The sequence below is a fragment of the Sinocyclocheilus anshuiensis genome, unplaced genomic scaffold (assembly GCF_001515605.1).
Source record: "Sinocyclocheilus anshuiensis isolate Anshui unplaced genomic scaffold, SAMN03320099.WGS_v1.1 scaffold1251, whole genome shotgun sequence".
NCBI lineage: Eukaryota > Metazoa > Chordata > Actinopteri > Cypriniformes > Cyprinidae > Sinocyclocheilus > Sinocyclocheilus anshuiensis.
Window position 1 is genome coordinate 741,351 of NW_015539970.1, and position 13,327 is coordinate 754,677.

At 36.7% G+C, this 13,327-nt stretch overlaps 1 protein-coding gene across 5 annotated transcripts in view; it reads right to left on the minus strand.

The window, feature by feature from the left end:
- The window catches only part of LOC107687076 (large proline-rich protein BAG6-like), a 26,103-nt gene extending 15,469 nt beyond the window's left edge, over positions 1-10,634 (minus strand). For 2 of the 5 annotated variants that reach the window (XM_016484233.1, XM_016484229.1), the window contains exons 1-11: positions 10,133-10,242; positions 9,514-9,604; positions 9,183-9,300; positions 5,050-5,279; positions 4,860-4,931; positions 4,558-4,680; positions 4,279-4,433; positions 2,931-3,060; positions 2,639-2,842; positions 2,332-2,554; positions 2,044-2,106 (exon numbers count right to left, since the gene is read on the minus strand). In XM_016484233.1, the coding sequence (XP_016339719.1) occupies positions 2,044-2,106; positions 2,332-2,554; positions 2,639-2,842; positions 2,931-3,060; positions 4,279-4,433; positions 4,558-4,680; positions 4,860-4,931; positions 5,050-5,279; positions 9,183-9,300; positions 9,514-9,591 (1,396 nt within the window). In that variant the 5' untranslated portion in view covers positions 9,592-9,604; positions 10,133-10,242. Of the gene's footprint in view, positions 1-2,043; positions 2,107-2,331; positions 2,555-2,638; positions 2,843-2,930; positions 3,061-4,278; positions 4,434-4,557; positions 4,681-4,859; positions 4,932-5,049; positions 5,280-9,182; positions 9,301-9,513; positions 9,605-10,132; positions 10,243-10,511 lie in introns of those variants that run through there. The other 3 variants (XM_016484231.1, XM_016484232.1, XM_016484234.1) reach the window with 3 other exon arrangements.
- Positions 10,635-13,327: the final 2,693 nt, after the last annotated feature.

Here is a 13,327-nt window from a genome sequence, read left to right on the forward strand (position 1 = left end):
TACGCCTTTGTCTATTTGTTTATTTTGAATACGCGCCCTCTAACAGCGAAAATTACATATTGCGCCTTTAATCCCTCTCATTTCCTTCTGGAGCATCAGTGAATGTTTGAACCTTTTTTAATAGTTGTGTAAAGGGTTTAAAAATGGAAAAGATGCTGGAAAACTGAAGAATCTGCAGGACATGGAGGATTTTTCTGAAGATCAGTGCGCAGTTTAACTGTTCAGAACAAACAAGGGACTCATGAACAACCATCACAAAACAAAAAAACAGTTGTAGCTCATCCAGGTAACCAAACACAGTATTAAATCTTTAAAATAGCATCATATGACCCCTTTAATCAATACCACAAGAAGAGTGCCGTTTTTTCCTCCAAACATCAGCATGATTACAAATGTGATATTGATTATTATTTTTATTATATTATTGAACAGATATTGATAACTGTTCAATAAACAAGTTAATTTTAAGAGACTTACGTTTTAGACACCATATTGCCTGTTTTTGCTCTATTTCGTCAACAAAAATAATTCCAAACTAAGCCACAGCACTGTGTTGCGTCTCTGAGCAACATGAGGGTGTCTGGTTCCTGAATGAATCAACCGTTTAAATGATTCGGATCAATCGCAATGACTCACTTATTAACAGTGACTTGCTGCCACCTACTGGCGGTTTTAATTTCACATTTAAAGTTTCAAATATTTCAATTATCAGTGTTCAACTTATGTTAACAATATTAAAACATTTATGCATGTGTATGCAAGTTTTTTTTTATTATATAATAAATAAAAAGAAAAACAGATAGAACAGAAAAAGAATAGAGCAAACTAGTGTTAGAGGCCTTTTTTGCTTTCGAAAATGTTATAATAAATAAAAACAAATAGATAGAATACAAAAAGATTTGCTAGTGTTAGTTTTTTTTATTTTTTATAAATAGAGTTAGAATAGAGAGATATATCATATTATATATAATATATGTGTGTATATATATATATATATATATATATATATATATCAAAAAGTTTACATCCCCCTTGCAGAATATGGATATTTCTTTACAAAAACGCAATTTGCTACAGGAGGCCTTTATTCACCCCCCGGAGCCGTGTGATGCATGTTTTAATATGGATGTGTGTGCTTTATTTGACTACTTTTGGACTGTTGAACAAAAACACCCACCCAGTGTCTGAGCCGTGACGCCCCGCAGATTTAAGTTTGGGTTAAGTTGTTAGGCCTGATTGTAACCTTATAATGTAAAAGGGCTCCCTATAGTTTTAAGCATAAGCTGAGGTAGATTTTTATCACTAAGAACATTTAAACTATAACTGAATGTACAACTTGAAAGAGCAACTTGTTCAGTAAACCATTTAAAAAAAAAAAAAGTTTTCCCCCCTGCTGTATCGAAATCATACCGAACCGTGATGTTAAAACCGAGGTACGTACCGAACCGTCATATTTGTGTACCGTTACACCCCTAATATATATTTATGTGTGTGTGTGTGTGTGTGTGTGTGTCCAGTAAACATTTTAATAAGTCTGCATCTAATAAACAATATCTAATAAACATTTAATTCCACAAACTTCACTAACTTTAACGATAAATCTATTGTTGTCAATTCAACAATGTTTTTCAGTTTTCTTCAAAATAAAAAACAAGCACTGGCAAATATGTGTTTTTTTTTTTTACCATTTTAAACTATTTTTCTCTGAAATTGTCAATGGGCCCCTATCACCCCCATGGGCAACCCATGTTTAAAGACTACAACGTATATGGTGAATTTAATTATTATGATGATGTCTGGATCTCTTTAGCCCCAGTCCCCCTTTTATTATGTTGCATGGAAAACATGCAGTGTAGAAATTCTGCAAATATTTATTGTTTTGCGTTCAGTGTAAAACAGTACGTCAAACTGGTTTTGAATGACATGAGGGCATGTAAATGATGATAAAGCGTATTTTTTGAGTGAATTTTTTTCTTTAAGACACTATCACATGTTAATGTTGGCACGGCTGGTTACTGGCTGTAGAGAGAGGTGGAAACTAACCAGTCTCTCCAGCAGCTCTGGGGTTCTGTTGCCTTTGGCCCTGCGCTCCACTGTCTGAATCTGCTGCACAGAAATGCACAGATCAGTGGTCGGCAGTTACACTACAGCTACCCATTCCAGGTCTCACAATTCCTTTTTTGAAAGCAACTATTTTAAATTGTAAAATCATATCATGATGAAGAAAAGAGTTTTGAATATTCTGAAGTGCAGCAGACCAGGAATGGGCAGCATGGCTAAATCACAGTGCTAAGAACACTGGGCTTCTGATTGGGCGGGTTGGTGACATACCATCCAGGTTCATCTGCATCATGACCACTGGCTCCATGGTCTGGTGAGTGATTCTGATCACTCTTGGAGTCCCCTGACCCGTCTGTTGACTGGCTCCATTCGGTGGAGGAGGAGGTGCCTGACCCTGAGGCTCTGATTGGTTGCTGGGCTGTGAGGTTTGGGCCTGACCCTCGCTTGTCTGTCTGCTGTTTGCCATCATGTTCATAGTGGAGCCCAGGTTCATCTAGAAGATGACAGATATTTTGAGGCTGACTGTTTGATACTAATAGTATGAAAGTAGTTTTGCATGTATAGTTGGTTAGCTCACTGGAATGGGAATATGGGGCGGTCCACTCTGCAGCACAACAGGGGAGGTGTAGTGAGACATGGGCCGCACTACATGTAAGTGGCGGGGTGGCTGAGCTGATAAATTGCATCGGAGGTCACTCAGAGCCACCAATGTGTTGCCAAAGAGATGGAGTGACTCTCCAATCAAATTGAGAGTGCGCTGATCCTCCTCTCGTTCTTGAGTCTGTCCAAGAAACCAATTTTCAGAAAATGAATATGATGCCTTACAGCGCATATGACAATTATGTAACATTAAACTATCGAGGGCATACATTGTTATTGTAGTCAGCGGAACTGGCCGCTCCAAGGATGGAATGTGTTCTCTCCATGAATGGACGGAGGCGCTCCTCCACCCTTCGCACCTCTGACAGAACCTCCACCAACTCTAAAGGGCTGGGGTGACTGTTGAGACATGGAAAGAAGTTACACTTTGTACATGTAAAAAAAAGTAATGGGCCAAAGACATGACGATACATCACCGTTCAAGGACAGTGAGGTTTTTTTTTTTTTTTAGCTTTTATTTAGCAAGGACACATATCAAAGGTGACATTAAAAACTGTTATAATGTTATGAAACATCTATTTCAAATAAATGCTGTTCTTTTGAACTTTATATTCATCAAAGAATCCTGAAAAAAATTTATAATGTTTTCCACAAACAATAGTGAACTGTTTTTTTCAACACTGAATATATTTCCTGAGCAGGAAAACGTGTATTACAATGATATTTAAAAAAGTATATTAAACTGTAATAATATTCCACAATATTAGTGTTTTACTGTACATTTTATCAACTAAATGCAGCCTTATTGATCATAAGAGACTTCATTCGAAAATATGAAAACTTACCTCAAACTTTTGTACAGTAGTGTATATCACATGATTTGATCTTTTTATGACAAGGCAAGGTTCAGGTTATAAAACATCAATGTCTCCCCCAAAATAATATTACGAACAATCATTATATTTTTAAAAATTACTTATCTTGAAAAATATTGAAATTATTAAGATGTGTACATTCATGTACAATGTATCATGTACATGCATTCAAGGTTTAAGGAAAATACATTGACTTTTTACTTAGAGGGATGGTCAATTTGCTCTTAATTTAGATCAGGTTATTCAGGTAATAATGTTAATAATGTTCAGTTTCTTGCACCGTCCAAGCATTTCACTTCATAAGATATAATATATCGTCAGGAGCCACGGTTATTTAATTGTATTGCTTGGATAAGTTTTTGTTTTTTGACTCTCAAAGTGACAAGGTTTGACTCACCAAGGACAATGGTTTTAGCTAAAAATCTTTTTTACTGTTCTACTGGGAAATAAAAGTCCTCTATTGTGCATCCAGGTTGGCCTGAGTGTGAGTAAATTAAGAGTAATTGTTCATTTTTGGGTGAACTATCCCTTTAATGGTTACACCACGTGACATTTTTAGAGCCATTAAATCAAAACATTCTTGAAGATTGTAGACAATTTTCTATTAACCATATGAAATCAACATGAATACCAGAAATACATTTCTAAGAGCCCTGGCGCATGCTTTTTACCTAGATTGTTAAAAGCTTTTTCCTCATCATGGACAATTTTATTTGTCCTAGACCCTAATATTTTCTCTTACTTGGGTCCAGAGTGAGTTGCTCCTTCTGTCTGTGAAGCTGAGGATGAGGAGGAAGGTGGAGGTGGGGAGCTGTCCATTGGCTGTGCTGAGAATGATGATGATGATCGCTGAGGATGTGGTGTCTCTTGCTGAGATGACAGTTCACTTGACTGACCCTGAAACAAAAAGTTAAAGTTACTTTTACCTGAAAATACGAATCAAGCCTAATGACATTTGATATATAATTAAGAAATCCAAAAAGATTGTTTTATTTGTTGGATGTAAATATTTGTTCTGCACCTCAAGTCTGTGGATTAAAGCCTGTGTCTCTCGCAGCAAGCTTTCAGCCAGCTGGAGCCTCATCCTGGGCTCGCTCTGCACTGATTGGTCCATGTTGATATGGACATCCACAGAGCCACTGCTCTGTGAGAGTGGAAATAAATTACTGTAGATGTGTCCAGAGATAACCTTTCATTTTAAACAACAGACTGTGACCAGACAAAGCATAAGAGCTTCTAATACAAACATTCAGTACACTGCTTATAATGTTCATAATTATGCAAGTATGGTTGGTGAAGTTAGAGGACGCAAGGATGACTCACTCCAGTGCTGGTGCTCACTCTGACATTACGCCCCATTTCTCCAACACCAGCCAGCATCTGCTGCACTGACATCTAGAGGGGTGAAATTTAAATAACAAGATCTCTAACATATGTATTACAATGGCTATCTGAGGTTAAGCGGTCACATATTGCAAACATGTGTCTCTTCACATTAGGAAAGCACTGCAACCTGTATTTGCTGTGGGTCCATGATGTTCACAGGCAGGTTAAAAGTGCCCAGCATTACGTAGTTGTTGGCATTACGGTCATGTGGAGTTCCTGGAAAAGTGGAGGACTGAGAGGAGGTGGATCCCCCATCCATTGTACCTGAGGAGCCAGAAACTCCGCATCCTCCACCCCCAGACTGACTGCTCTGGGGAGGTGCTCGCTCCACAAGATGAATGACCTTCCCATCGACATCTGAAAAACAGCAAAGATGATTTTATCATTCATAACCACAAATAAAAACCAAACAAACTTTTGACTACAGTTATGATAGATCTAAAAAAAGGCTGCACGATAATGATTAAACTGATAATAAAGATTGTTTCGCTCAAAAATTATAATCACAATTATTAATCATGGTTGCTCTCAAGAAAATTATTTTTATATTTCATCAGAATTATTGCACTTTGACATTAGCACAAATTAAAGAGAACATGAAAATCTCATGAAAATTTTTATTTTCAAACAAAGACTTTGTATTGTAGCACAGAGGCTATGTAAGTGCATTTCTTCAGCAACCATAATCACAATCAATATAGTCAAGATTCATGTTTGGATTTATTAGATTTTGTCACAGAGATGGATTCCATGCAGATTTAGATGCAGCAAACAGCACAAGTGGAAGAAATACAAACTGGCTATATTACGCTTTCATTTGCGCAGAATATCTTAGTAAAACTTGAACTTGCATGTTTGTATGTGTTTTCAGATAATCAGCGCTATTTGTTTTTTTTTGCAGTGCTGAAAGAGCGTTTGCTCATAGTTGCCAGGTTGGAAAGATTAAGCAAAACACTGGGTGGAAAATGTAAGAAAAAAGCTCTAATTGGGGAATTTAAACTTTAAACTAGTGCAAAATAACAGAAATGTCGAATAAAAAAATCAGGACAAACAACCAGGAGATTATGCTTAATTAATCGAAAGAAGCAGAAAACATAGGCTAATCCTGATTAGGGCTAGGGCTGGGCGATACAGCTAAAAAAATTCAAATAAAAAATTCAAATAAAAAAATGTATCACGATATAATGTTTCATATCGTTCGGTATCGATAATTATTGAAAATTTCTTATAACATTTCTTAAACAGAGAGCAGTAGAAAAAAGGTTTAAATTTAACCACTGAATTTTTTATTTACCCAACTTATTAAGACAAACAACAACTTATTTTAGTCTTAATGAACAAAATAACAAAAATAAAATTTAAACAAATATCTCCTTTCTTATCTTTTATATGTAGATTAAATAAGTGTTAAAGAAACATTTGTTAAAGAAACAATGAGCAAAATAAAGTAGAAAAAAGGTTTAAATTTAACCACTGTATTTTTTTATTTACCCAATTTATTAAGACAAACAAAATAACAAATAAAACAAAATAACAAAATAAAATTGAAATAAATATCTCCTCTTATATTTTATATGCAGATTAAAGTGTTAAGGAAACTTTTGGCCCATCTCCTGAGGCCACAGGAGGGAGCAATGAGCAAAATAATGCACCTCATTAGACGGTTTATTCAATGCAATGAAAATAACGACTGTCTATAAAAAAGTACATAATGTCTAAACTAACATTTATAAATAAAATATGATTTCGTAAATTTCATAAACAATAATGAACAAAACAGCATAATGTATTTATGCATAGCTTAATACAAATAGCCAAAAGCGCCGATCACACGATTGCATTTAATAACACATGAGACACAGTGGAATGGAATAAAACCCCCACAAATTCTCGAGACATGTTTTCTAAAATTTTAACCTCTTTTAACTTTACATGGCTTTCTATTAATCATCTCTTGTGCGAGACGCGAGTGCAACAGTCAAGAATGCGCCGAATATGCGTTCTGGGTGAATGGCTTGGTTTCGGTTTTAACCTAACCAATATCATCTCCGCATTGAGCTTCTATATTTCTCTAATATTTTGAATATGCAGCAGCGGCACATCTTGTGGTTTCAACTGGATATAGACTAACAAAAGCATCAAAATGCAACAACATCATCCTCACCACATCTCGTGCGCCGCTGATAAGGCTCCCTGACGCACACCTAACATTCAAATATACCGTTTTTTCATTCGAATGTGAATTTTTTATTTTAAATTCGACTAATATTCCTTTTTTTGATTCACAGTCTCCTCATCGCACGCAGGCACGGCACTCATTTCAGCGTGTGTTTGTGTGTTCTGTTGGCGCTCTGCTTGTCACTCATAACACGCGCCTTTAAATTTAAAAAAAGTGTGAAACTATCGTGCGATATATCGAACATTTTTTCTATCGTTATCGATGATGGTGTACCGTCGATAAATATCGATACTGTTTTATCGCCCAGGCCTAATTAGGGCTGCAATGAATCCTCGATTCTGTTCGAGTATTACATTATTTTTTTTTTAAATCCTCGATTTCATTTTGTCACAGCTATAATGCTTATCCGACGAGCCGCTTCTTCTTCGGCTTTTGCCGTGGTACTGCGGGTTACACCAGCAACATGCCCGTGGACACTGCCAACTAGCAGTTTGCATGTGTACTGCACGTTGACGCGGACAACGACGCAGAAGTATAAATGAAAACTGACGCATAGCCTACGGCGTAAAGGCTACGGCGTAGGTCCGACGCAGAAGTATAAATCAGCCTTAAGTCACTCTGGCGGTATTTTGACGTCATACACCGATCGGTCTGCTTCAAGTCAAACACACAACTTATGACAATAGATTTACACTTCGAATTAGGTAGTCTGCCATCGATGACAGTAGCTCATTGGAAAAGGGTGAAAAATGCCCTTCATTTGGTTTGCACTAATAAATGCTGCTGCCTGCCAGCTAGGGTTGTGCCGATAGACGATAGTATCGTGTATTGACGATAGTCAGAGATATCGCCTGTGGCTGATGCCTTTGACGATAGCAAGACGATTATTATTATCAAGCTAGTAATACTATCTAATTAATATTAGGGCTTATTGGTTGCATTATATATTTTTTTTCCACGTTTTACAGTATTGCGCGTTTTAACCAATCACACACGATTACGCTGAGCTTATGAATGCAATGGCCAATCAGAGGCGTTCAGATGAGTCATCACTGAAACAGCGGAGTTCTCTCATCATAAACAACAAAGTGCAGATCTACGTGCGATGTAAGTATAAGAGATTTATTCATACAGTGTATATTCACTGATTTTAACGGGGGTGTTTTCAAAGTGCATAACGCACTAGACTGAGCTTGTGATGATGTTCTTTGGTAATGTAATGTTCTTTGCTCGTTTTCTGTAGCTGCTTATTGAATAACTGAGGAAATGTAAGCATTATAATTAGTAACTTACGATGTTTCTATTCATTTGTTATGTTAAATACAAATTCAGTCATATTAAAAACATTAGGCTGCTTTTATCCTTACGCTAGAGTTGGTTCACTTTCTCGCAATGAAACTTGCTCGTTTTCTGTAGCTGCTTTTTGAATAAATGAGGAAATGTAAGCATTATAATTAGTGACTTACGATGTTTCTATTCATTTGTTATCATGTTAAATACAAATTCAGTCTTATTAAAAACATTAGGCTGCTTTTATCCTTACGCTGGAGTTGGTTCACTTTCTCGCAATGAAACTAAGTAAATAATTAGGCTACATAAATTAGCACGATAATATCATGTATCGGCGATCTCACAGGCTGACGATAGGACGATTTGAAAAATGAGCATATCGCCCAACACTACTGCCAGCTGCAATCACCAATAAAACATTGTTCCTTATTTTGTTCTATATCGTCATAAATATCTTTATAGCAAATATTCTTGAAATATCGTGATATAATTTAGAGGCTATATCGCCCACCCTTACATACAACTTCTACTATTCCTGCCATAGAAAAATATGGTCAAAAATAGAAAGAGTAGTATGCTGTTCCGAATTCACCAACAGTCACTCGTTCAGTTCCTGAATGAATCTGTGTTTTGAACAAAACGGTTGAGTGAACGTTCCAATGACTCACTAAGAAAGACAGCCCCTTGTCACCACCTTCTGGCTGGAATGCACCAAAAACAGACATGCGGAGTGATATACAAACAGTTAACAGTCCCAGTGCGAAAAAAACAGACACAAAGAAGTGACTCACTGTATTCTGTGAGTGTGCTCTCATCCTGCAGCACTTTACCCTGGTAGATCAACCTCTGCTTATCCACCGGGATTTCAACAGCAGAAGCGATGTGCTCTTTAAACTGCTTCACTGTCCACTGAGAGAAAGTAAGAGAGGTGACAATCAGATTATAAACGTAATTGGTTTATCGATTTAAAGTGTATTTAACAGCCTTTCAATATAGCGGACTGGGTTATACTTGTTAAATGAGCTAGTTGGGTTACATACAAAATAATCATAGCACAAATAAACCCCTCACATAATGTTTTTGTCTATGACTGATAATATCGTAAAGCACACAGACACACACCTCTCCCCTGACAGTGAACGTCCTGCTCTGGGAATCCAGAGTTTTCACGGTCACCTCTATGGCTCCTGGTTCCTCCATGACTCCAAAGTTTCTTTAAAAAGGCGAGAAGATGAAGAATGCTTCCAAAAATGATTACAAGGACTAAAGTTAGCAATTAAACTCTATGAATCATAACATCTACACTGATAGCAAAAAAATAAGATCTCATTGTAATCAAAGAAGCTGACCACTAGTTTTACCGCGTATTATGAAACATCATACACTTGCAGTGCAGCTTCAGTAATTATAACAGGAGCGTCTCGTTTTGTCTCCATAGTAACGTTGGGCGCTACTAGAACTGTAAATGCTAACAGTACTGATAACGGACATCGTAACACCCATATAATAAACACAAGCCATATTTTAATACAGTGTATAAACAAAATAGCGACGCCTATTACAAACACAAATTTACCAGTGGCCATACATAATTGTTACTGTTCAAGACCATTACTATATTAGGTACTAGGCTAACAACAGTCAAAGCGATTCGGTTGTGCATTTTAGAAAAAGCTAACGGTACATATGAATAGCAGCAGAGTATATCTGGGTTAGAAATGTAAAGGATTAAACACCTTACTTTTAAGGGATAACTGTGGCAGCTCGGCGATTTAGTGTTTAATTATAATTTTATCCCACACAACAACTATAGAGACATGCTAACTAATCCCAAACGTTGCTTTGCCAGGAAGTGATGTCACGTTCTTCAACTAAACTGCGATTTCAAAATAAAACTACAAATCTAAATCCGAAAATTTAAATATTTGTTTGTTCGTCTATTATACAACCTGGTTTGCTGTCATTTAAATGTATTGATTTATAATTTGGTTTATAATTTACTCCTAAACGTTGACAAAACTAACAAAATTCATCAGATATACACAAATTATACAAATGAACGAATGAGTGTATCACCAGTAAAGGAGAGATATTGCTGGTGTACGTTTTCATCTACTTACTCTCTTTCTCAACCATTAAAATTGGGGAGATAGATTTCTTAATTTGTCCTTGCGTTTTTAGGAAAATCAATTGCATTTAAGCAGATTAATTTGCAGACAATGCAAGGGAAAACAAAACAGAAGCCTTGTAAAGCTGTTTTGTTTTGTACTTCGCCAGTGGGCGGGGCTAACGTGCAAGTTGTAATGCTATTGGCTCAAACTCACCTTTCATTTTGACTTCAGCAAATCACTGTGGGCGAATGCAGGATTAATATTCATGAGGCCATTAGCCTGACATCTAGTAGGCATTGAAAAAACAATCTACCTGATCAAAAAGAGAAGTTGTATTTGACTATTGTGTGTAATGTTGTTCAGCGGATAAAACATTTAATATTTATGTAAACTCATTTTTATTTACTTATTTCAGAAACCCTGAATGATAGATAACAAAAAAAAAAAAATGTCTCAAGCTCTACTGCCAGCATATATTTCTCTAGGGTCTGTCGTCTGTGTAATGTGAACAATAAGTATTTGCATTCATACATGGTCGCAAAATCAGCACACCAGACCAGACTAACCTTTCTGTTAGACCAGCAAACCAGTTTAGGTTGGTTGAAGTCAATTTCAGCAGAGTTGTAATGAGTGAGAAGAAGCAGGCAGGAAGAGACCGATGGCTCAGAGCTAGCTTAAAGGTTGAGTGTATAAATTTGTTGGGAAATTGCATGTGAAATGAGTGTACCTGATGGAACGTCTACATTTATGCAATTCTCCCATCACACTTCAGATGTGCTACAGCCCTGCTGCCATGACAACAGCATTTATCATGACATCACCTCCCTAGAGTGACTCATACTGCACAGGTCTGCTTAAAAACTGAAATATTTGTGTGCATGACAATGAGAGAAAGAGAGAGGGAGAGACAAAAGGAGAGAAATTGATGAGTTTGTCTGACAGCGTTTACCTAATCAGTAAGGACGACAAACAACACACAGCCGGAGATGATTCAGTAGACATCCACATATTTAATTCTCTATGTAACAAAAGTAATTACACATCTTTGTTCCAGGAGCTTTACGATATTGAAAAAGTAAACAGAAACCAGACATTTAGAAATGCACAGCACACATACAGTACAGAAAGCATTGTATTGCACGACTGGACACAATTACTCCCTTTACAATGTTATCATTTTGGGACAATATCAGAATTTGCAGTGGAAGGTTACACACATTTTTAAGCTGTAATATAAATGTTAATGCAATCAAAATACATTTTCAATAATTGGGTGCATGTTCAGAACATCCATGTGCACGTGTATACATATATATTTAATATATATCTTATTTATTATCCAATTTTATGTTTTATAGAGTCTTTGGCACAGAAATTGTCATATTGGACTTTAGCTCACTGGCAGATCAGCACATTGCACAAAATCCACAAGGCCCATTTTGCACTTCCCATAATCATTACCCATGACCATAACTGCGTTTATGTAATTTAATCACAGTGATCATTGGATAGTCAGATGGTCAGTCTGAAAGATTGCAGACCATATATTGAGTAACGTTGGTACAGCTCTGAATTGCGGTCAAAGATCAAATTCAGTGACAGTGACCAATTAAATTAGATTTTCCCTTGGGAAAAATAAGTACACTTTAGCATACTTTTAAAAAGAGTACTTAATATACTTAAGTGTGAACTGAATGTAATGTTTTCGGAAACACTTAACTGCATGTTAATTGCAATTAAAGGGTTAGTTCACCCAAAAATGAAAATTAGGCTGCGTTTTACTCACTTCCGAGGCATCCTAGGTGTATATGACTTTCTTCTTTCAGACGAATCCAGTCGGAGTTATATTAAAAATTGTCTTTGATCTTTCAAGCTGTTTAATGCCACTCAGCGGGTGTTGCATTGCTTCAGTCCAAAAGAACTTAAATAAAAAGCGCCCATCCATAAAAAAAAAGTGTCTCGCACAGCTCTGGGGGGTGAACAAAGGCCTTCTGTAGCGAATTGATGCATTTTTGTAAGAAAAATATCCATATTCAAAACGTAATAATCACTTTAATCTAGCTTGCGCTCACTGTTGTAAACAGAAGCAGCTCCGGGCGGATGATGTATGAGGTCGGCTTTGCGCATGCACCGCTCAGAAGTGACGTACACGGAAGCGCAGCGGAGAGATCAAAACAAACAATGGTCAAGAATTAGAAGTACAAAACGATGATTTGTAAAGAAGAATGTCGGAGGATTTCGATATAAGCCAAGAGGAGACTGGTTTTCCTTTGCTAAAGTAAGGAAACTTTGCTTCCTTTGATCCTGTAAACAAACGTTGGTTTTCACGAGACTCACCGGCACATGCGCAACTCTGAACTCATACGTCATCAGCCCGGAGCTGCTTCCGTGTACAACTGTTGGCGCAAGCTACATTAAAGTGATTATTACGTTTTGAATATGGATATTTTTCTTACAAAAACGCATAGATTTGCTACAGGAGGCCTTTGTTCACCCAACCCCCGGATGTGTGTACTGTATGTGAGCCTTTTACCTAAGACAAATTTCTATCACTGGTTGATAGACAAAGTTTTTGAATCTTGAATCTTGCTCAATTTCACAGACAAAAATAGAACATAAAACTGTTGTGCCTTTCAGAACAACACACAGCGTTACTGAATGAAGATAGACATACAGATGATTGAATTTAGTTCCAGATGACCTGTTAATTAAATTTTCCACCTCAAGATTTTTTATGTTTTCATAATGACAATTACCGAATGTACTGGATGTTTCTGAATGAACATTTTCAATAAATGGTACAGGTGAACTTAGGAGGAAGCCTA